Here is a 24,930-nt window from a genome sequence, read left to right on the forward strand (position 1 = left end):
GTGCGTTTTAAAGGCGTAGCCCTATTTAAGAGCAAGCTGTTAGTGCCGGGGTGATAGGCAGGAGGCGCTCAGCCATATAATAGTCCGACGGGGCCGCTATTTATAACATTCCTTTAATAATTCAATGCCCCTTTTACACGTTTGCAAAAGTCCGGGGACATCAATGTCTGCACGAACCTAGCTATGCGGCTATGAAATGCCTCAATCACATCATGTTATTTACTGTAGTCACAGCCAAAGCTGCATTCACAATTTTGTTTTCCACGTTTTCATTCTGCAAGATGAGCCCCTGCCGCTTCAGAGCCCGGTCTGCTGTGTTCCATCAGGTGGACGTAGCGCTTTCATCAGGCTCCAGAGCTCTAGACGTACGTGCGAGCCACAAGGAAAGGCAAATACAGTATATCATGTATTATAGCTCAAGGATAATTAAGGATATGGACACTTTAAATGCATGCAGATTTTTGGCTAAAACTAATTTTTTTTGCAATTGGGTTTCTTAAATAATTTTGCACAGTGTGTCTTTTAGAGTTAACGGAGAATCTGTCAGTGAGCTCGTGTTGACTGGAGAGTTTCTAAATTCTCTTCATCCTTCTGAGCTACTCTCAGCTGAATTATGATCTCAAGCTCATTGCACCATTGATGTGGTCATAAAGAAGGAAAATAAGCAAATTCTCTATCTGTATGAGCTCACTGATGTATTCTCAGTTACCTCACTCTGCAGTTTGGAACTTATGTTATAGAAGGCAGACCGTAAAGCAAAAAAATAAATGATGAAAAATAATAAAAAAAATTATATATATATAAGGCCATGATGAAAGTACTGTTTTAATTGTTTTGTTCATGCTTCTTTTAGAAGCTGCTTTGAACTGCTGCTCTAGCAAGAACGCATACTCAAACACTCTGCAGACACTCTGTGTGAGTGTCTCTGCTCCCTTCCTCCACCCTCACACAGTGAAAGGAATGTAAACAGCAGTTGTGGCAAGTGTTTTTTTTTTTTTTTTTTGCTAGAGCAGCAGATCAAAGAGGAGTCTAAAAGGAGCATAAACAAGACAGTTAGAAAAGCACTTTCAGCATGGCGTTTGACAGAGACGGAAGCAGAGTAAAGTAATGGAGTATATTACAAAGATTTCTAGCTTTGCAAAGGCTGATCAATAATGAAAAAAATACAAGTTATTTTTTTAACAATATGTGCTCTGGCCAACAATAAAGAAGAGTTCCTCTGTCCAGTCCTTTGGCTGAGTGTGAGGAGCTTTCCTTGTATGCTTAGGATGGCTATGAATGCGCTAAAAACATGTATTATAGGTCAGTACTGTGTCAGTCAGCATAGTTTTGCCAGCAGAATTATGAATGCAGCTCTGGATGTGACTGGAGTGTTCACTTAAGTTGCTAACAGCACATTTATTCACCATAATACATAGTTTTAACCTATAAAATGGTGTTCATAGTTTCTCTTCCAGTCCGGTTAATAATTGATGCAGATCGTAGCTTCCAGACCTTAGCAGAAAGACAGAACTCCGCGAGCGCAGGATTTGCAGCATGTGATTTTCTGGAAGTACTTCACATAAAAGTTATTTTTCTAAAGTTCGAGTCCAGATTCTTGGAGAATCAGCACAAAGCACGCGCACAAGGTGATGCATAATTAAAGGGTTCTTACCGAGGAGCCAGAACTACAGCGCTGCCTCCCTTTATCCAATATTCATTGTATTGTGGGCGCCGTACCTTTAAGAGAACAGACAGCAGAGTCAGTTCAGCCAAGGTAAATGGGATCAAATATTTATGAAGGTGATCCATTGTGAGGAGGGGTCACTGTGGCTCACCAGGCCCGGGTCTGCGGCGGTTGTGGGTTGCATCATGCTGGGGCTTGTAGTTCTCCAGCCCACTGGAGCGATCCATACATCACAGCATTAGGTGACTGTTCAACAGAAGCCTCATCCTCTGCTCATCCTGTTCCTCCTGGTTCTTGAATATATTCAGTAGAAATGTGAATGCAGTTTCTGCAGCAGGTGCATGGATTTCTGCATGCCCCATTGAGGTGAATGGGAGAGTCCCAGAATGTCTGCACACGAGGGGTCGGCGCGTAGTCGGGGTTTATCCACATGTTAACCAAAGCTGTTGCAAAAATCTTGGCATGAGCAAAATGTAAGAGGATTAGATTGGGGGCAGGATGTAAATTAGCGCATGTTGTGTACAGCGCTGCGGTATATGTTGGCATCTCCTCCACCGCTATCAGAGGTGGTGACGCAGGCCGTCATCTCCGCAATCTGGGTTACTATGTCATTCTGTCCTCTTTCTTGCAGAGGCTCCGCAGAAGGCCGAGGAGGCTGCAGTCGAGCCGTTCACAGACTCGTCCCTCTTCACACACTGGGGTCAGGACCTGAGCCCGGAGCACAGGAGGGTCGCCCTGAAGCAGTTCCAGTACTACGGCTATAACGCTTATCTGAGTGACCGGTTACCACTGGACAGACCCCTCCCGGACCTGAGACCCGCCGGGTGAGTAGCGATGTACAAGTCTTCTTTCACTTGTAAACCCAACTGTGCATATACATACCCATAAGACCATGACCTCCAACAGAAAAACCTCCATTCTTTACACTGCAGCCTGCATTCAGAAGCTCAAAAGATCTACAAGTAATCGAGATTAAAGGAAACTTCTGTCCTGGTTTTTCAACTAAATGCTTTTTTAAAAAATTTTTTATTAAAAGTATTAGACCCCTGTAAGAAATGCGTGTGTGCAACAGTGTGCAGCACGAAAATTACCTGCAAACAACCTCTTCATAGAGTGACGCTGCCCAGCGACCATCACCCGGACGAGCGCCACACAGCTACTCAGACAGGGGAACTGCCACCAACTATTCCTCTGGAACCCACTCCATACACATACATGGTTGGCTCGTGGTAGCCAGACCGTCTATTCCCCTCTGCTCCCCCCTCCCACCCTCTAACGCCCCTGCTCCCCCCCCTTCCATCCCTCGGACGCTTCTTTCTTTCACCGAATGCCTCTGCTCCCCATCCATCCCCTGATGGGTCCCCAGGTGATGAGCCCACCATTTGGTGCCCTCTAGGTTATCCCCCGACGTGTCTAAAGCATGGAGCACTGATTACGCAGTTGCCACCTCCTCTGCCCCGGTTACCAGGGTCCCCTCTGCGCTCTGTACCAGGGTCCCCTCTGCGCTCTGTACCAGGGTCCCCTCTGCGCTCTGTACCAGGGTCCCCTCTGCGCTCTGTACCAGGGTCCCCTCTGCGCTCTGTACCAGGGTCCCCTCTGCGCTCTGTACCAGGGTCCCCTCTGCGCTCTGTACCAGGGTCCCCTCTGCGCTCTGTACCAGGGTCCCCTCTGCGCTCTGTACCAGGGTCCCCTCTGCGCTCTGTACCAGGGTCCCTCTGCGCTCTGTACCAGGGTCCCCTCTGCGCTCTGTACCAGGGTCCCCTCTGCGCTCTGTACCAGGGTCCCCTCTGCGCTCTGTACCAGGGTCCCTCTGCGCTCTGTACCAGGGTCCCTCTGCGCTCTGTACCAGGGTCCCATCTGCGCCCGGTACCAGGTTCTCTCGGCTCCCGGTAACAGGGTCCCTGTGGCTTCACATATCAGATTAATTAGCAGAACTTTCCACATTTGGTTCCTTCTCTTCTTTCTTGAGGAAATGTTCTCTTTAATTACTTCTTAGAGGAAATGTCCTCATTCTCCCCCTGTAGCTGCCGGCTGCTTTCTCCTCTCTGTACGCAGCACGTCCCTCCTTGATGGCGGCCTGTCTCTCTGCTGCACTCACTCACTTTGATTTAGGTTTATGGCAGAGAAATGCTTAGAAAGGAGAAATGGGAATTAATGTGGGACGACGCTCCTCACTTCTCGCTCTCTCCTGTCTGCTGGAAGCTGCGGGTGCTCTCTCCATCACTGGGGGCTTTATATACTTCCTCCACTTCATCCCCCGCTTCTGGAGTGGCATCACGTCCTGCTCTACAGTCACATCCAGAGCTGCATCCATAATCCTGCTGGATAGCGGTAAAACCTCACATGTTACTTCTGGTTCATTCTGTTAAGAGCATGCTGGTGTTTTGCATTGCGGGAGATGTAGTGATCACATCAGTCCACCCTCCATACACTCACAGCAGCCAATCTGAAAAAGCAGAGCTGCAGTGTAAAGCATGGGGGATGGGGTTACATATATTTAGTGATTTATAATTACCGTAAATATAAGGAAGTTCTGAAAGAAAAAAATTGTACAAGAGGATTGTAAGAAATCTGCATTAACTCCTGGATTGCCAGGTGCGAGTTGTACCGTCTTTGTCGCGGCTGAATGTGTTATGCTTGCCGGTAATAAATCGCAGGTGTTTCCCCTTCCACATGCTCTAGCGGCATGGTGAGGTGTGCAGGTGCGCTGAAATATTGATATTATGAGCTGGAGGTGACATTCAGAAGTTATAAATCAACCTACGCCAGGTTAGCGCTTTCCACAAGAATAAAACTGAACCCCCCCGTCAGAAGCTTCTCACCCAAGCAGATCTCCTGCTTTGCTCTGATGAGGAGCAAATACCACGAAACACTTGTCTGGATAAGAAGCCAAGGAAGGTCATGGTCAGGACATCTTGGATTTCTACCTCCAGTAGGTGGCGCTAGAGGTCTCGTCCAATTCTTCCTCTCTGGGAATTTAAATATGCAAAGACCCCCTTCAGAGGAGCGTTGCATGGCCTGTAAGTCTCCACACAGAAGTTCAGAGTTACAGGATTGTCCTGAGCACGAACTGCTGTCAGTGTGCGAACAGATTAAACACCGTATTGACCAAAAGCCCACAGCGACAGAGTATTTCTGGCAGGGTCTAGAGACCTCTTTAACACTCGGTTGATTGTATCACATGTGAGCGGCGTAAGGTCCTTGCACACTGTGCACTTATCGCTCGTTTCATGATAAAGCTGCAGTGTAAACCGGCCGCCGATCACCCGCGCTGCGGAGAACCATGGCGGCCAGTGCCCAGCAAGCGATCTGCCACTGATCTATTACTGATTGCGCAGTGTGCATCACTTATCGCGGACGCCTCTGTAGTCAGGATATTACGTGGCTGGCAAATATTCACCTATCAGCGGCTGTAACCCCTTCACGCCGGAGCCCATTTTCGTTTTTGTTTTTCGCTCCCCTTCTTGCCAGAGCCATAACTTTTTATATTTTTAGGTCAATATGGCCGTGTGAGGGCTTGTTTTTTTGCGGGACGAGTTAATTTTGAACAACACCATTGGTTTAACAGATCATGTACTGGAAAACAGGAAAAAAAAAAAACAATTTCCAAGTGCGGTGAAATTGCAAAAAAAAAAGTGGAATTCCTCAATTGTTTTTTGTTTCTTACCATGTTCACTAAATGCTAAAACTGAGCTGCTATTATGATTCTCCAGGTCATTACGAGTTCATAGACCCCAAACATGTCTAGGTTATTTTTTATTTAAGTGGTGAAAAAAAATCAAAATTTTGTTTAAAAAAATAAATTAAATAAACATTGCGCCATTTTTGACGAGACCCATAGCGTCTCCATTTTTCCTGATCTCCGGTTGGGTGAGGGGTTATTTTTTGTATGCCGGGCTGATGTTTTTAATGATACCATTTTGGTGCAGATACGATATTTTGATCACCCTTTATTGAATTTTAATGCAATGTTGCGGCGACCAAAGAAATGTAATTCTAACATTTTGACTTTTTTCTCGCTACACCGTTTAGTGATCGGATTAATTCTTTTTATATCTTGATAGATCGGGCGATTCTGAACGTGGCGATACCAAATATGTGTATTTTTATTTTTTTTTTCTATTTTATTTTGAATCGGGGGGGTGATTTGAGCTTTTATATTTTATTTTTTTTTTATTTTTTTTGCATTTTTTATTTTTTTTACTTTTCACTTGCTTCAATAGTCTCCATGGGAGACTAGAGGCTGCCATAACCCGATCACCTCCGCTACATACAGGCTGTTACGTGTTACGGAACCACTTAGCACCCAGAATATGTTGTGCAGTTATATGGATGTATAATAGGTTCTATGTGAGATGCATGTCCCTAATGCATCAGCATTCCCCTTTTGTCCGCCCTCCCCCCACCTTTGTAATTTCCACAGTAAACATCGGCAGGCTCCGGCCACCTGCTGTTTTTGTAATGCATGTCTGGCCTGCCGCTTTTCTATTGGCCGGCCCTCTGTATCTGTGTGATATATTCTGTGTCCTGTGAGTAAAGTGTTGTCAGACTGGAAATACATGGAGAAGCGGTGATCTTTTATATGCGCCCATGTAACCCAGAGATTCCAGCCAGCGTCATCCATTCAGACTCCAGCCAATGCAGAGCGGACCTCCGAAAACACGGGGTGGTACTGAAAGAGGTACCCCAGCTTGGTAGACCCCGTTACACAGGCGATGATAGGATTGCCTATAAGTAGCAGAAATGCTCACTTGCTATGAGTACTGACCACTGGGCGGCGCTCATAGCAATCCATTAATGACAACCACAGGGGTCTGCTGCAGACCTCTGGTTGTCATGCCAACCAATCGGTGACCCTCGATCATGTGGTACAGGCGCCGATGAGCGGGATTAGTGATGATGATTGACAGTGGCATTTAACCGGATAACAGCCGCGGGCGGATCACGATTTTACCCACGGCTGTTGCTGGCACATGTTAGCTGTTTAAAATGGCTGACATGTGCTGGGAAAGATGTGGGCTCACTGCTGGAGCCCACATCAAAGGGAGGGCCACGACATGCACCGCCGTACATGTACGGCTCATGTCGTGAAGGGATTAATGCTGCAAAATTGTGCATTTAAAATGCAGCCAAGGGAACTACATCTTAGCAGACCATTTCATACAACATGAGATTAGATGCAGCAGCTCAGCAGACTATCACACATGACAGGATTAGATACATAAACTCCACAGACAGTGTCACATATAATGGGATTAGATGCACAATTTAACACATTGTTCACACATAAGATTAGGTACACTTACTCAGCAGACAGTATCACACACATTTGATACACAGCTCAGTAGATAGTATCATACATGAGATTACATACACCCACTTAGCAGACATCATCTCACAGACTACAGTGACGTGTAAAAGTCTGAACACCCCTGGTCAAAATTACTGTTAATGTGAAGCGTTAAGCAAGTTGAAGATGATGTGATCTCTAAAAGGTCTAAAGTTAAAGATGACACATCTCATTGTATTTTAGGCAAAACAAAATGTATCTTCTAATTTTTTTCTAACTTTGCATGTTAATACCTTGTAGCACCCCGTTATGCAAATATCGCAGCTTGTAAACACTTTTCATTGCCAGACAAAGGTCTTTCAAGGGATTTTCATCCATTCTTCCTTAGAACATTCTTCCAGTTCTGTGAGATTCCTGAGTCGTCTTGGATCCTTTGCTATTTTGAGGTCCAGACACAGATTTTTAACTATGTTCAGATCAGGGGACTGTGAGGGCCATTGTAAAACCTTCAGTCCTACTAACAGCTCTCAGTGAAATGTTGCTTGGTCTTCCAGACCTTATCTTGACCTCCACTCTTCCTGGTAACTGCCATTTCTTAATTACATTTCAAACTGAGGAAAGGGCAACTTGATAACACTTTGCTATCTTCTTATAGCCTTCTCCTGCTTTGTCGGCCTCCATCATTTTCAGAATTCTAGGCAGCCACTGTATTTAGAAGAACCAATGGCTGCTGGTTTTTGGCACAAGGTTAGAGGAGGCTGGGTTTTTATAAATCTAGGATAGTTGTATCACCTGGCCTTTCCGAAGAATGATAGTGAACAAGTCATAACCCTAACAGGCTAATTAAGGTCTGAAACCTTAGTCAAGTTTATCTGAGCCCACAAATCTCCAAGGGGGCCCAAACGTTAGCATCGGCCCATTTTCCTTGTAATTTTTAAGATTAATTTTTTTTTGCCCAAAATACAAAGGAAATGTGTCATCTTTAGGCCTGTTAGAGATAATTTCATCTTCAACTTGCTTAACTGTTCACAATAACAGTAATTTTGGCCAAGGGGCCCGAACGTTTATATGCCACTGTAGAAACTCTCTCAGCACACTGTAGCACACATAAGATTAGATACACAAGCTCAGGAGGCAGTATCACACAGTTTAGATACACAGCTCAGCACATTGCATTACATAAGATTTGATACATAGTTCAGCACACTGTATCATAAATGAGATTAGATACACAACTCAGAAGACTATCACACAGGTTAGATACAGTCAGCACACTGTCACACATAAGATTGGATGCAGTGCTCTGGATACAGTGTTGCTCTCGGCTGATGACTTTTCAGAACATTCCTCTCTGTATGACATGGTGACCCCCGTCGCGCTGCCCCTTTAAGGCGACCTGTAATGGTGACTGCGCCCTCTGTTCCTTGAATGCTTTCCCCGCAAACACTTAGGATTAATGGAGCCGCGGTGTCCGTCGCCATGGTTACCAGCACTTTTTGCGCAGACGTTCTTCCTCTCAAGGTTGTTTTTCATTTTCTGAAGCGAACAATGTGGCCTCTCGGTGTTATAGCCACACAATGTGGCGGCTGTCGGGGACGTCGTACATTAGCGCCTGTCACTCCTGGCCCCGGGGGTGACGTTCCGCCATTACTCTGAGAGCGGAAATATTTGCGGTAAATACATCTCTGCAGATTTACTGTACGAGCCGGAGAACAAAGCCGCAAACACAATGTTCCAAACATCCAGCTGTTGTATCCGCGAGCTACGCGTCACGTACGGACTCCTGAGAAACCAGCGCCTGGGGGCAGGGACTGCCGGAGACGTCGCCTGACCCCGTGTCACTATAATGGCGCTGAATCGCTAATGGGGCGAGAAAATTGTACAGTGAGCGCCAATATGTGAGCTTTAGTCACTGACCGATGTCTGCGCTCATAGTAACCTGCTTCTGCACACGGACGAGATGATCACATCCTGAGAGCTAGCAGGAAAGCAGCAGCAGTAACTTGTGAGTGCAGCTTTTTGGCTTATGTGCACTCATTATATATGGGTTGCCCTCCCAGGGCTGTGGGGTACTCGGTACCGGGCCGGTGTCAGCGGGATGTGTCACAGCAGCGGTGACCCAGTCCGTGGCCCTGGGCGCCCAAAAATTAGGGGAGATTGAATGGTGGAATGTAGTTAATGGAATAGTTCGTGACGCCACCTGTGGTGTTCGGCAAGTGAGATGTTAAGCCGACGCTGCATGCAGATCCACTGGGACTGATGGTATGGTGCAGCAAAGATGTAAAAGCTCCCCACAGGTGAAGCTGTAGTCCCAGGGCAGTGTAGATGTGGTTGACACGGGGATGTAGCAGTGCCGGTAGGGTAGGAAGCAGACAAAGACACAGCGGGGTGCAATTTCTGTACCTTTACTTGATAAATGCAGTCCAGGGTCTGGATTACAGATGGTATCGGAGCAGGCTAGCCTGGAAGCAGCTCAGAGATTCTCTCTCAGCAGATGGGCTGCGCAGTCTCCTTCTTAGCACTTATTTGAGTGAAGTACTCCTAGTACTGAGTTACACTGAAGTTCCTCCTAATTCTCTTCTACTATCACTCCTCGTATGGCAGACAGCTGTAGCCGCTATTCCTCTCTTGGCTCACTCCGTGCTGTTGTGCCTCCGAGTCTTAGATGGGAGTAGGGCATTTACAGCCTCCTACTCTGGTGTCTGTTGCAGGACCATTAGTATCCGTACAACCGTGGAGACCAGGCTCCAGTTCATGCGCTCCCACTGTGAGGGAGCTCTCTTTCCTCAGCTCAACCTCCAGCTTCTCTCCACACGTCTGCACACGTAGACATCCTCACACTAACTGACTACTCCTTCTTGGCCCTCAGAGAGCACTCCTCCTTTCAATTCCGGTTCAGAGTCCCCCTGCTGGCCTGGAGTGGAACTGTGTTGCATGTATAGGTTAACTGCGAGAGAGACCCTTAACTGCTTCCAAGCCTGGCACTACCCTCCCTGGAGGAAGGCAAAGCCACTGTGGCGGCCATGCTCCTGGGGGCGCCACATTCCCCCCTAGTGCAAGTCAGCACTCCTGGGTTGATGAACAACATAAAAACATATAACAAACATAGTTGTACAAGATTTTGAAAAATGTACAAAAACCACATGCTCAAAAATAGTCCTATGATGACAAGTCCAAGCATCAGTGTCCATGGTCCATTCCTGCGCAAATGGTGAACTATATACAAATTGGTGACCACACAAGTCCTGTGGTACAATGTCCATAAAACAAAATTGGCAAATTCCAAAGGAAACTCTTACAGATTACCTGTAGGCACAAAACTTGAAAACAGTTACATATATACATACAATTTCAACATTCACATGAACTTACACTTGTGGCCAAAAGTATTGACACCCCTGCAATTTTGTCAGATAATACTCAGTTTCTTCCTGAAAATTATTGCAAACACAAATTCCTTGTTATTATCATCTTCATTTAATTTGTCTTAAATGAAAAAACACGAAAAGAATTGTCCTAAAGCCAAATTGGATATAATTCCACACCAAACATAAAAAAGAGGGTGGACAAAAGTATTGGCACTGTTGAAAAATCATGTGATGCTTCTCTAATTTGTGTAATTAACAGCACCTGTAACTTACCTGTGGCACCTAACAGGTGTTGGCAATAACTAAGTCACACTTGCAGCCAGTTGACATGGATTAAAGTTGACTCAACCTCTGTCCTGTGTCCTTGTGTGTACCACATTGAGCATGGAGAAAAGAAAGAAGACCAAAGAACTGTCTGAGGACTTGAGAAACCAAATTGTGAGGAAGCATGAGCAATCTCAAGGCTACAAGTCCATCTCCACAGACCTGAATGTTCCTGTGTCTACTGTGCGCAGTGTCATCAAGAAGTTTAAAGCCCAACAGTGTCTACCCGTACTATCCGTCGGCGTCTGAATGAAAAGGGACTGTATGGTAGGAGACCCAGGAAGACCCCACTTCTTACCCCGAGACACAAAAAAGCCAAGCTGGAGCTTGCCAAAACTTACCTGAAAAAGCCTAAAACGTTTTGGAAGAATGTTCTCTGGTCAGATGAGACAAAAGTAGAGCTTTTTGGGCAAAGGCATCAACATAGAGTTTACAGGAGAAAAAAAGAGGCATTCAAAGAAAAGAACACTGTCCCTACAGTCAAACATGGCGGAGGTTCCCTGATGTTTTGGGGTTGCTTTGCTGCCTCTGGCACTGGACTGCTTGACCGTGTGCATGGCGTCATGACGTCTGAAGACTACCAACAAATTTTGCAGCATAATGTAGGGCCCAGTGTGAGAAAGCTGGTTCTCCCTCAGAGGTCATGGGTCTTCCAGCAGGACAATGACCCAAAACACACTTCAAAAAGCACTAGAAAATGGTTTGAGAGAAAGCACTGGAGACTTCTAAGGTGGCCAGCAATGAGTCCAGACCTGAATCCCATAGAACACCTGTGGAGAGATCTAAAAATGGCAGTTTGGAGAAGGCACCCTTCAAATATCAGGGACCTGGAGCAGTTTGCCAAAGAAGAATGGTCTAAAATTCCAGCAAAGCATTGTAAGAAACTCATTGATGGTTACCGGAAGCAGTTGGTCGCAGCTATTTTGGCTAAAGGTTGTGCAACCAAGTATTAGGCTGAGGGTGCCAATACTTTTGTCTTGCCCATTTTTGTAGTTTTGTGTGAAATGATCAATGTTTTGCTTTTTGCTTCATTCTCTTTTGTGTTTTTTCATTTAAGACAAATTAAATGAAGATAATAATACCAAAGAATTTGTGCTTGCAATCATTTTCAGGAAGAAACTGAGTATTATCTGACAAAATTGCAGGGGTGTCAATACTTTTGGCCACAACTGTAGCTATATACGATATCTGATGGGTGGTATACCTTGTGTAGTAAGGGTAGACCTGCGTAATACTGGTGTAGTGTGTAATGTACTGGATACACTACTGGTGGTTCTGCATGGCACAGGGATACTAGATTGTCTGTGAACTCTTAGACTCACCATGGGTATAACAGATTCACCACTGGCAGGGTGAGGGTTCTCTGGCTCCACTGCTGGTGTAGCATCTGCTGCCTGATTTTCCTGATCTTCAGAATTTTCTTGAGTCACGTCTTCCTGTGCTACCCATTGGGGAAATGTCAACACTGGCACTACTATCGCATCATTTACTTTAGTCCAATTAACAGGGAATTCTCCAAGTATGGTGCTTACCTTTTCTTCTTCTATGGGTTGGATGTTATCTTGTTCTTCCATTCTTTCTTTTAGCTGATCAGGGCATAATTTCAAATGATCTCTTGATATTGCTGCTGAGGTTTCTCCTCCATCTTTGCTAATAAGACACACCTTGATATTGTCATAGTTTGAGGGTAGAATGGTGTAGGGTTCAGCTTCCCATTGATCATCCAGTTATGCAATCTTCTTTTCCTCTTGAGGACTTGTTCTACTGGTGACAAGGGAACTGCAGGTGCATGCTGATTGTAGTTCCTTTCTTGCTTTTGTCTTGCCTGAGCTAAAATCTTTTCCACAGATTCTTGTACTCTTCTGTACTGTTGCTGCCTCTCTGTATCCCAGTCAGCATCTGGTGATGTTACTTCAGGTGTCAGGACTCCCATGTCCAAATCAATAGGCAGTTTACCAGGCCTTGCTCTCATTAGGTAGGCTGAAGTTCAGTTGGTGGAATTCACAGGGATGTGGTTGTAGATGTCTACCAGATCTGGCAACTTTTCTGGCCACAGATTCCTCTCCTCCAAAGGCAAGGTCTTCAGTAGGTCAATCACTACCTGGTTCATCTTCTCACACATGCCATTGGTCTGTGGGTGATACGGTGTTGTCCGGATCTTCTTACAACCATACAAGTTACAGAATTCCTGGATCACTTATGCCTCAAAGGCGGGACCTTGATCTGTAAGCACTCGCTCAGGATATCCATATGGTCTACAGAAGTGCTGTTGGAATGCTCTGGCTGCTGTCCTGACTGATTGATGTTTGACAGGCACAACTACCAGGAATCTTAAGTAGTGGTCCACGATGGTAAGAGCATAGATGTAGCCCGACCGGCTTGGCACCAACTTCACATGGTCCAGGGCAACCAACTCGAGTGGCTGCTTGGTCACTATTGGCTGCAGAGGAGCTCTCTGGCTGTCTCGATCCTTTCTGCGCAGGTTACATTGTCCACACTCTCGGCACCACTTCTCAATGGCTTTCCTCATACCAGCCCAGTAGAATCTCTCCCGGAGCAATGCTTCCAACTTCTTCCATCCGAAGTGTCCAGCTCCATTGTGGTATGCTTCCAGGACCATTGTTGCCTCTCTCTTTGGGACTATCACCTCCCAAACCAGCTCATGAGTGCGGGCATTGATACTCCTCCGACACAGCTTTCCTTCATAAATGAACAGCCGACCTCTTTCCTTCCACATGTGCTGGGTTTCTTCAGGAGCATTCGACACTCTGGGCGTGAGTCAGCTTGTGACAGTAGCTCCTTCACCAGGCGGACTGCGGGGTCATTATCCTTAGTTTCTGCCCAGTCATGATGGGGCAATGGATTTAGAGTGACCTCTTTCAAGCCAGACCGTCTGTTTCTCACTCCTTGAGCATGCTGGGCCGCAAGTGGCCGGTGGAAGGGAGGTAGCTCTATCTCTTCAAGAGCCTCAGGGTCTTCTCCTGCATCTGGCAGATTAGGCATCCTGGACAGCGCATCAGCATTGGCATTCTTGTGCCCTGCTCGGTACTTGATGGTAAACTCATAGTTAGACAGCCGAGCCATCCATCGCTGCTCCAGTGCACCTAGTTTTGCAGTGTCCAAGTGAGTCAACGGATTTTTGTCCGTGAAGATGGTAAACTTGGTTGAAGCTAGGTAATGCTTGAATCTTTCAGTCACAGCGCAGACTTGGTGAGGAACTCCAGCTTGAAGGAACTATAGTTGTCTGGGTTCCTTTCAGTGGGGCGAAGCTTCCTGCTAGCGTAGGAGATCACACTTTCTTTGCCATTTTGTACCTGTGACAGTACTGCTCCAAGTCCCACGTTGCTGGCATCAGTATACAACACAAATGGTTTGTCATAATCTGGGTAGGCCAGAACTTCATCTCCTGTGAGAGCCATCTTCAGTCTGGTGAAGGACCTCTCCAACTCCTCAGTCCATTCAAATGTGGAATTCTTCTGTTTGGCTTTCTTGGACTGTCCCACTAGGAGATTTTGCATAGGAGTGGCTATTTCAGTGAAGCCCCTGATGAACCTTCGGTAGTAGCCTACCAACCCGAGGAATTGGCGTACTTCTTGAAGGGTGCGGGGCTTTGGCCAGTGCCGGATGACTGTGACTTTGTCAGGATCTAGTGCCACACCTTCTGCATTCACTACATGACCGAGGTACTGAACCTTTGCTTCAGGAGGTGGCATTTAGAAGGCTTCACCTTCAGGCCAAAGTTGGACAAGGATTCAAACACCTCAACCAGGTGCTCCACATGATCTTCATAAGTCTTGGAGAAAACAATGACATCATCAAGATACAACAGGACTGTCCCAAAGTTCATGTGTCCCAGGCAGCACTCCATCAGCCGTTGAAATGTTCCTGGGGCAGTGCAAAGCCCGAATGGCATATACTGTAGTTGAACTCAGAGACCCATTGGAGTGGTAAATGCTATTTTCTCCTTGTCTGCCTCTGCCACGGGAACCTGCCAATACCCACTAGTGAGATCCAAGGTGGAAAAGTAGTTAGCAGTTTTAAGTGCAGCTAATGACTCTTCAATTCTGGGTAACGGGTAGGGATCTTTATGTGTAATGCTGTTAATTTTCCTGTAATCAACACACATTCTCATGGTACCATCCTTTTTCTTTACAAAAACTATGGGAGCTGCCCAGGGGCTACAACTGTCTCTGATAACCCCTGCTTCCTTCATCTCTCTCAACATACCTTTGGCACATTGGTATTGTGTTGGGGGTATAGGCCGGTACCTTTCTTTAATGGGTGAATGATCTCCAGTGGGGATATGATGCTGAACCCCTTTTGCCTGCCCAAAATCTAGTGGGTGTTTGTTGAATTCTTGTGTCACTCTGTAAACCCCATTTTTCTGGTAGGAAGGTGTAGAGTCAGTCCCCACCTGCAGTTGCTGGCACCACACCTCCATCTGCTTCACAGAGCCGTTGTCCTCCACCTGATCGGATGAGACCAAGGGCTCTGCTGCCTGCAAAGAGTTAACAGTGAGCAGCTTAGCCACTGTGGCGTACCGAGGTATCGTGGCCTCCTCCTAGCCACAATTCAAAAGGCGTACATATACTCTCCCTTTACGTACATCAACCACCCCTCTGCCTGTCAGGACAGTGGGCCTGCTATCAGAGTATACTGGCTCTACCAATGCCTGGTAATCCTTCCCTCTGAGGCCTATGGCTGCCTGACACCAAATCAACATTTCACATCTGGGGGGGGTATTGCAATGGGGAAAGCATCACTCACTCTGACACTGCGAATCTCTCCGCCAGAGAGTTCTACCTGCTGTCTTTGCATCAGGGCCTTAATCTCCTTCTGCGGGACTCATTGTTCACTGGAACCAGCAGTCTCAGCCACCTGTTGCAACAAGACAATAACCTCGGAAAGACAATTTTCAATTACATTTGTACCAAGAGTCATCATGGGATTATATTCACATCAATCAATATCCACAACTATCAGACCTTGAGATTTTAGCTCTACCCGACCCACTTTAACAGTACATCCTATCTGCGGCAAAAACTGACCATTACTGCCAACTACTGTTAGTTCATCAGTTGGGCCACGGGTGAGTTCAGAATCAGCCCAATACCGCTTGTAGAGGATATAGGGCATAGTGGTCACCTGGGAGCCAGTGACCAGCAAAGCGTTCATGGGGATGCTGTCAATCACCACTGGTAGGATCGGTCTCCCTCCCACATACTTGGCTCGCCAGTTCCTTGGGCCTTGTGGTCCTACTCCTGGGGGTTGGCCCTCTGCCCCAGGGTTTGCTCGTTTAAAAGACAAAATCTTGCAAGATGACCCGCCTTATAGCAGCAACGACAGATGGGATGTCCGTCCTGGTCATAGCGATCATTGTTCCTTCCTCGAAGTGGCGGGGCTCTCCTCCTCCGGAGCAACGGGACATCCTCTGGACTGGAAGCAAGCTGGATCTTTTCTTTGGAGGACACCTGCAGGGACTGCACGGTTTTAGTAAGTGCAGCCATCCCTTTGATCAACTCCTGGACCTGAAGACGCAGATCTTCTGTAGGATCTTTATCCAGAGTCTGTGCATCAGCCTTCACAGGGATGGAAGGGAAAGATGTTGCTTCCTGGTGGTAGGTGATCGCTGGGAGCCTAGGGGGCGCTGGACGGCTGTCAGTTGATTCCTGCAGGACCCAAATAGCCCTGTCCTTAAAATCAGCAAAGTCCAGATCAGGGTTTTGCAGGGTTATAATGCGCAACTGTCCTCTGTGGGTACTGGATAGGAGTCCTTCAATGAACTGCTCCTTTAACAGTTTATCTTCTTCCTTCACACTGTCAGGATCAACTTGCTTTAACTGCTCGCAGCGCCTCCTGCAGGTTAAGAGCATAGTCCCTTTTACTGTCCTGCATTCTCTGCTTACATCCAAAGAATCGCTTCTTGATTTCCGCTGCAGTGCGAGTGTCAAAGGTGCTTCTCAGCTTGGCTAGAATCTTTTTAAGAGTCTCTTTGTCAGTGTCCTGCCAGGCTTTCACCTCTCTCTGTGCTGCACCCGTTAGCTGTCCAATAAGGATGTTCACTTTCTGACTTTCAGACAGGGGGTATACTTTAAACAAACTGCACAGTCTCTCTTTAAATTCACTCAGGGTATAGCTTTTTGGGAGACCCAACTTTCTCACACTGGGCCCTACATTATACTGCAAAATTTGTTGGTAGTCTTCAGACTTCATAAAGCCATGCACACGGTCAAACAGTCCAGTGCCAGAGGCAGCAAAGCAACCCCAAAACATCAGGGAACCTCCGCCATGTTTGACTGTAGGGACCGTGTTCTTTTCTTTGAATGCCTCTTTTTTTCTCCTGTAAACTCTATGTTGATGCCTTTGTCCAAAAAGCTCTACTTTTGTCTCATCTGACCAGAGAACATTCTTCCAAAACGTTTTAGGCTTTTTCAGGTAAGTTTTGGCAAACTCCAGCCTGGCTTTTTTATGTCTCGGGGTAAGAAGTGGGGTCTTCCTGGGTCTCCTACCATACAGTACCTTTTCATTCAGACGCCGACGGATAGTACGGGTAGACACTGTTGTACCCTCGGACTGCAGGGCAGCTTGAACTTGTTTGGATGTTAGTCGAGGTTCTTTATCCAACATCCGCACAATCTTGCGTTGAAATCTCTTGTCAATTTTTCTTTTCTGTCCACATCTAGGGAGGTTAGCCACAGTGCCATGGGCTTTAAACTTCTTGATGACACTGCACACTGTAGACACAGGAACATTCAGGTCTTTGGAGATGGACTTGTAGCCTTGAGATTGCTCATGCTTCCTCACAATTTGGTTTCTCAAGTCCTCAGACAGTTCTTTGGTCTTCTTTCTTTTCTCCATGCTCAATGTGGTACACACAAGGACACAGGACAGAGGTCGAGTCAACTTTAATCCATGCCAACTGGCTGCAAGTGTGATTTAGTTATTGCCAACACCTGTTAGGTGCCACAGGTAAGTTACAGGTGCTGTTAATTACACAAATTAGAGAAGCATCACATGATTTTTCGAACAGTGCCAATACTTTTGTCCACCCTCTTTTTTTATGTTTGGCGTGGAACTCTATCCAATTTGGCTTTAGGACAATTCTTTTTGTGTTTTTTCATTTAAGACAAATTAAATGAAGATAATACCAAAGAATTTGTGTTTGCAATCATTTTCAGGAAGAAACTGAGTATTATCTGACAGAATTGCAGGGGTGTCAATACTTTTGGCCACAACTGTACACATACTGTATGTGCTCGATGGTGGCAGATACTTCTGCAGCTATATCCCCATGACAACACTCCCTGTCATAGGCATATTGTGTAGACCCCCATCTCAAGCTTTTGGAGCATCTCCCCTCTCCGCACTTCATGGATTTCTCTGTCCTTTTCATAAAGACATGTACGACTATGAACAGGAGAAGCCAGTGATGCGGATTTCACGCAGCGCTGCTCTTGAGTGATCAGTGGAGATGTCCAAATGCACAAGAAAAAAAAAATCCTAAAAGTAATCAATAAGAGACCAGGAGAATAATCACTGATCCGTCTCCTGCTGAAATGCTCTGTGCTGCTAGAAGAACTTACTCCTTCCCACTATGTAATGCCAAACTGTGACCCACTGGTATTCTAGCTCACTCATGTCCTGAAATACTCTGTGCCACTGGTTACATCGTAGCATCCACTATATAATTTCCAGATTGCGACCTACCACAAGAGTAGAAAACTCCTCTCCTGAAATACTCTGCGCTGTTGTATGAGCCCTGCTTCATTCAGTATGTCTCCTCACACAAAATCAGCATGCTCCTAACCAGAAATACTCTGTGCTGTTAAGAGATTCTGCTCCTAGCACTGAAGTCTCGCTCCCACTATGCCGTGTGCTACAATAAATTCGTTTTTTCCAATTTTTCACGATGAACATCAGACCAATTTTTCCTTTCCTTCTTTTTTTTGAATGCGAAAGTGATCAAGGCTTAATAGGGCACATAGACAGGGGTTATCTTCATGAGACAACTCATTTCTGGTACCTTGCTAAAGATCTAGACTTTCTTCCCCTGAAATGCTCTGTGCTGCTCTGGGTATTTTGATGATTATATGCTTTCCTCTGTACTTTAAATTAAATTTTCTGTTAGACAAACCCAAAATGTAGCGGTCCAGATGTCTGAACGCCGCACACATCGCTATCACTTGAACAGCCCTCCAGATCCTATTATTCCTATTTCAGCTCACCTGCACGTGATGCCAAGCTGCTGGAGCGTGCCGAAGTGGAAGCACCTGCTCGATTTACATTCCTCAGTCCCAGCAAAGAGGCACAATGAAAAGTAACTATATAGGTCGCGCAAGTTCACTCTGGCAGCAAAGGAGTTAATGCAGATTTCCGATCCTATGTTCTACAACCTGTACCCGCACGGTCCAGAAATACTCTGCGCTGCTGGGAGGCCCATTTTGAGAACCTGGTTAAGAGTTGTAACAGTCTGAGATTCTGTAAAACCCACCGTTACACTGTATATGCCCTTATATGACCAGCCTGTGTTGCAGAACATTTCATAATCCGGCATCTGTCCGGGCCCTTTAATACTGGATAAACGAATGTCACTTGTCATATGTCTGTAGAGGAGACCCCATGACAACACTGCCTGGAAATAAGCAATTCTTGCATGGATAACATTACGGTTGTGTTATTTCCCCAATAGCTGCAAGAACCTGACGTATCCGGAACATCTGCCCCAGGTCAGCATCGTCTTCATCTTTGTGAATGAGGCACTGTCCGTCATCCTGCGCTCCATCCATTCTGCCATCGACAGGACGCCCACAAAACTTCTCAAGGAAATCATCTTGGTGGATGACAACAGCAATAACGGTGGGTCATAGGGGGGCTCAGATCTGTGAGGGGGGAACTCGGGTGCAGTCTAGTGAGGACGTTTTGGTGTCCAGATGATGACATCTTCAGAGGTGGAGGCAGCGTAGGACCTGGGGTCAGATCTCACTCTGATCCGTAGGTTAGTGTTCCCAGGAGCTGACAATCTAATCCCTCAACTTCACATACACTGATGCTGAATTCTTACATCCAAGTGTAGACCCTGATGTCCGGACCAGCTGGGGGTCTCCTGACCCAAACTCAACCGCCTCCGAGGCATATATGAAGCCGTTGAGGTCACGTCAGACATTGCGGTCTTTACTCTGTTTCACAGGCTAAATACATGTGAGGAATGCCTGTTTGTTAGGGAATCTCCACCAGGGCTGTGGAGTCGGAGTCGGAGTCGGTGCTCATTTTGGTGGAGTCGGAGTCGGAGTTGGAGTCGGTATAAAATGGACCGACTCCGACTCCTAAAATATATAATAAATTGGGTACAGTAATTCAATGCAGGATGTGCTGAATATTTTTTCATAGGAGTTTGGGAAAGTTATGAAATGTCCTATAAATGGCTGTTCTATTCCTGATCTAAGGCTACATTCACACACAGCGTTTTTCCTGTGTTTTTTGAGGATACGTTTTTCAGCTGCAAAAGCTGATCATCTTTTTAAAAAACTGCATCACCTGAAAGGTTTTTGAGCTCATAGATAATGTTTTCAATAGCAAAAGCAGATTAGAAATCTGCTCTATCTATCCATTTATCCATATCTGTCTATCCATATCGTATCTGTACCAAAAAGAATGAAAACCGGATAGTACACCAATATATATTCTGTTCTATCTAAATATCTTGATTATTGGATCATAGAAATGATTAAATGTCTGAGGTTCACATTGTACTACAATAAATTTTTCACTTAAATATAAGCAATATGTGTGGGAGTCGGAGTTGGAGTCGGAGTCGGTGTAAGGGAAATTGAGGAGTCGGAGTCGCAGGTTTGGCTTACCGACTCCACAGCCCTGATCTCCACATGTATTCAGGCTGTCTAGCAGCCGCAAATCATGCAGCCACACAAAATAAACCTCCGAGCACATACAAATACTTGGAGATCATCCGAGCATGCTCAGAATTCTCTAGTAACGAGAACACTCGCTCATCACTAATAAGGACAAAATTATAGAAAACTGATTAAACCAGGGGTGGGTAATTAGTTTTCCCGAAGGGCCACATGAGACCGTGACTGTTGTGGAGACCAAACCAATAGGCTGAAATTAATTCTACTCCATAATTAATATTAACTTCAATATAAAATATTAATTATATAATTTATTACTGGGTAGAATTATGTATGTGGATATCCCCCTATTTACAATAGGAGCCCCCACACATACCCCCCTATATACAGTATGTTCCCACACAGGTCCCTATATACAGCATGAGCTACCCCCCATATGCAGTACAAGACCAAACATAGCCTCCCTATATACAGTATGATCCCACTCGCAAGCCCCTATATACAGTATGAGCCACAACACATTCGCAAATGTTAAAAAAATAAATACTCGCCTTGCTCACGTTCCCCGGCGCTCTGCTCCTGTCTTTTCAGAGTGCACGGACGCTCCGCACAGCAGACGTAATGTGGCGGGGTCGGTGTCTGCTGACTCTGTCACATGTAGGGTTCGGGCAGGGCTGAGGGAGATGAGGCGATGATGCGGTGGTGATGCTGCTGATAGGCGGGAGAGGTGTGCTGATCCCACAGAACTGGGGGGGTGACCCACTTCTTGACGCAAACAGACTGGAGACTGAAACAGGAGCTTACATTCAACAGGTCTGTGTTTATTCACCACCCTCCTGACGACTTCCAAAGTTCATGGCAGGACTTTTGACAATTTCTTTTCACACAGACCCGGGTACCTTTACTTGCTCTGTGTCACCGTCGTGTTGTCCTCTGCGGTTCTCCTCACTGTGGCTGCCCTAGGCACTTCCACCACAGCGGTTCACCGTTCAGAGTACACTGTCCCTTAATTCGCTCAGACTGTCTCCGTCTGATGCTACTGTACTTTTGGATCACCCCCCGTGACCGTCTCTACTGTCAGGCTCTCTCTGAGGTTCTCCACTGCCTTTCCCTGCGCAGCAGAGCCTCCTATCCAGTGAGCTCCTCTGGCTGACTGACTCTTCTGGAACCTTCCCTCAGCCTTTATATTACCAGACTAGGTATCCCCGCCCACTGTCACCTGACAGTCACCTTTGACCAATGAGAGTGACCTTGACCTGTGGCAGTTACATAACTACTCTCTTCTGTGCTCCCCACTGCCCTCTAATGGTCACCCTATTCTTCTTCATCTCAGTGCTTCTATTCCTACACTGAGCTATTCCCTCTGCCTCTCACTGAAAGCAGATTCATCGGTCAGGCCATCCACCCCACACACACATGCTGAATGGTGGAAGGAGCTGTCGGCTCTCTCCTCCACCATTCTATTCATCTCATCCTGAGGATACAGATAGCTGTGAAATCGGGGAGAGGATGGCTGATCGTGTGGTGTGGCCCACGTCTGGTTTAAGCCATACCAACTCCATGTAGCTGCAGTCTTCGGTCACATTAATGCATTACTTGGGATGTAGGTAGTGAATGTTTCCACTCCCTTCCCGCAAGCAGAGGCAGAACACATACCACCCAGCAGTCTGTTCCTCCGAGCTTCACCTACCACCAAGCAGTCTGTCCCTCCGAGCTTCACCTACCACCCAGCAGTCTGTCCCTCCGAGCTTCACCTACCACCCAGCAGTCTGTCCCTCCGAGCTTCACCTACCACCCAGCAGTCTGTTCCTCCGAGCTTCACCTACCACCCAGCAGTCTGTCCCTCCGAGCTTCACCTACCACCCAGCTGTCTGTTCCTCCGAGCTTCACCTACCACCAGCAGTCTGTCCCTCCGAGCTTCACCTACCACCCAGCAGTCTGTCCATCCGAGCTTCACCTACCACCCAGCTGTCTGTCCCTCCGAGCTTCACCTACCACCCAGCCGTCTGTTCCTCCGAGCTTCACCTACCACCCAGCCGTCTGTTCCTCCGAGCTTCACCTACCACCCAGCCGTCTGTTCCTCCGAGCTTCACCTACCACCCAGCCGTCTGTCCCTCCGAGCTTCACCTACCACCCAGCCGTCTGTTCCTCCGAGCTTCACCTACCACCCAGCAGTCTGTTCCTCCGAGCTTCACCTACCACCCAGCTGTCTGTTCCTCCGAGCTTCACCTACCACCCAGCTGTCTGTTCCTCCGAGCTTCACCTACCACCCAGCTGTCTGTTCCTCCGAGCTTCACCTACCACCCAGCCGTCTGTTCCTCCGAGCTTCACCTACCACCCAGCAGTCTGTCCCTCCGAGCTTCACCTACCACCCAGCAGTCTGTTCCTCTGAGCTTCACCTACCACCCAGCAGTCTGTTCCTCTGAGCTTCACCTACCACCCAGCAGTCTGTTCCTCTGAGCTTCACCTACCACCCAGCAGTCTGTCCCTCCGAGCTTCACCTACCACCCAGCAGTCTGTCCCTCCGAGCTTCACCTACCACCCAGCAGTCTGTCCCTCCGAGCTTCACCTACCACCCAGCAGTCTGTTCCTCCGAGCTTCACCTACCACCCAGCAGTCTGTCCCTCCGAGCTTCACCTACCACCCAGCAGTCTGTCCCTCCGAGCTTCACCTACCACCCAGCAGTCTGTTCCTCTGAGCTTCACCTACCACCCAGCAGTCTGTCCCTCCGAGCTTCACCTACCACCCAGCTGTCTGTTCCTCCGAGCTTCACCTACCACCCAGCAGTCTGTCCCTCCGAGCTTCACCTACCACCCAGCTGTCTGTTCCTCCGAGCTTCACCTACCACCCAGCAGTCTGTTCCTCCGAGCTTCACCTACCACCCAGCAGCCATGCATATGCCCCTTTACTAACAGCAAGCAGAGATCTAGAAAATACTGAATGCAAACACTAAGTACATTAAAAACTAAAAAACTGCCCTTTTTATACCAGATCAGCAAAGCCCTTTAAAAAGTCAGTCATTTTATTTTTTTCATAACTCAAAAGTACACATGAAAAGAAATATTGTAATATATCTAATGAGAGGTATCTGCTTCTTTCTCCTCCTGGACTGATCTTTTATGGTCAGAATTTTTGGGTAACATCAGTGAGCATAGATTTTCCTATAACTGAGATAAGAGATCACTGTTACAGTTCTCCATAGAACTTTATGGGCACCAACCGCTTCCAGCTCCTCCTTCCTCCATAGAATCTTATAAGCACCAACTGTACTCTCTCACTTATGGGGAAATATGTTAATACAGCTTTTACTTCTGAGACTGAAAGATCAGTCCAGGAGGAGCAAGAAGCTGCTTTCTCTGATTAAATCTATTACAATGTTTCTTATTTTCTCGTGTTTTAGTGATTTATATAATAAAATGACAGTGCTTCTTTAAGGCTTTGCACGACTTGTAAGGTTAATCACAAACTTCTGGTGCTTTGGTAAGTGGTCTTCTTCAGGCAGCCTGCCATTCAAGGTGCGTCACTCACACCTCGCGCCTGCTGCCCCCGCTGGGAGTCTGTTCTCCAATCTGGGGCCATGATTGAGAAGTTAATTAGATTATCAATCAGGGCCGGGAGCCTCATGTGAAGCTGAATGAAATGGATTTATGTGATTGCGTTCTCGGCGGTGGGGCAGATCCTCTCCTATGTGCAAGCATCGGAGACAGGTTTAACCCCTATTGCCAGATCTACTCAGTCGCATCGCACTGAGATATTATACGCCTTAAAGGGACATTAACTCTTTAAAACGAGTATTTGCACAGAGATTTCCTGGTTTCACAGATTCATCAAGTAGAGACCTTGGTGTACGGGCTGGAGATCCACAAATGGACCTGACATCGTGGTCCATACTCAGGTCATGAAATACACGTGTGACACTGGCTTTATTTGCATCCTAGTAAAGGCCAATGGGCAATGTACAATCATCCGGCCCCCCGCGGACGCTCCGTAACCCACAAAACCGCACACTTAACAATCGAGAGCTTGGTTTTACCAATGAAACTGCAAAGTGAAGTAATTTTTTTTAAGGAGCTCATTCAGTCCTTACATTTGCAGGCGTCTGTCAATAACCTTGCTGACAGTTTCCAGTAATAAGTATATTAAATAATGGTGGTCAGAGTGGACGGATTTCAGCGCACGTTTCATAGGGATCTGGTTATCCTGTCGGGAGGTTCTAAACTCTGTACAATTACCGTATAGCATACGCGTGTTACAGTCCATCTACAGCCTCAATTCCCAGTCTGACTGCGGGAACCTGAGCTGGACAAACGTCTCATAAGTGTATAGTAGAGGGTCCGGCCAGAAGGATCCACGGACGGGCTGGGAATTGCTCTAGATCAGAGGTGGGCAATTAATTTTCCCGAGGGGCCACATGAG

At 46.7% G+C, this 24,930-nt stretch overlaps 1 protein-coding gene across 4 annotated transcripts in view; it reads left to right on the top strand.

Moving 5' to 3' along the window:
- GALNT18 (polypeptide N-acetylgalactosaminyltransferase 18) overlaps positions 1-24,930 on the top strand; it is a 253,671-nt gene that overhangs the window by 156,196 nt on the left and 72,545 nt on the right. For all 4 annotated transcript variants that reach the window (XM_073578383.1, XM_073578381.1, XM_073578382.1 and 1 more), the window contains exons 2-3: positions 2,298-2,490; positions 19,338-19,504. In XM_073578383.1, coding sequence (XP_073434484.1) covers positions 2,298-2,490; positions 19,338-19,504 — 360 coding nt within the window. The remainder of the gene's footprint in view (positions 1-2,297; positions 2,491-19,337; positions 19,505-24,930) is intronic.

Source organism: Dendrobates tinctorius, unplaced genomic scaffold, assembly GCF_039654945.1.
Source record: "Dendrobates tinctorius isolate UK_male_01 unplaced genomic scaffold, ASM3965494v1 ptg000059l, whole genome shotgun sequence".
In the NCBI taxonomy this organism is placed as follows: Eukaryota; Metazoa; Chordata; class Amphibia; order Anura; family Dendrobatidae; genus Dendrobates; species Dendrobates tinctorius.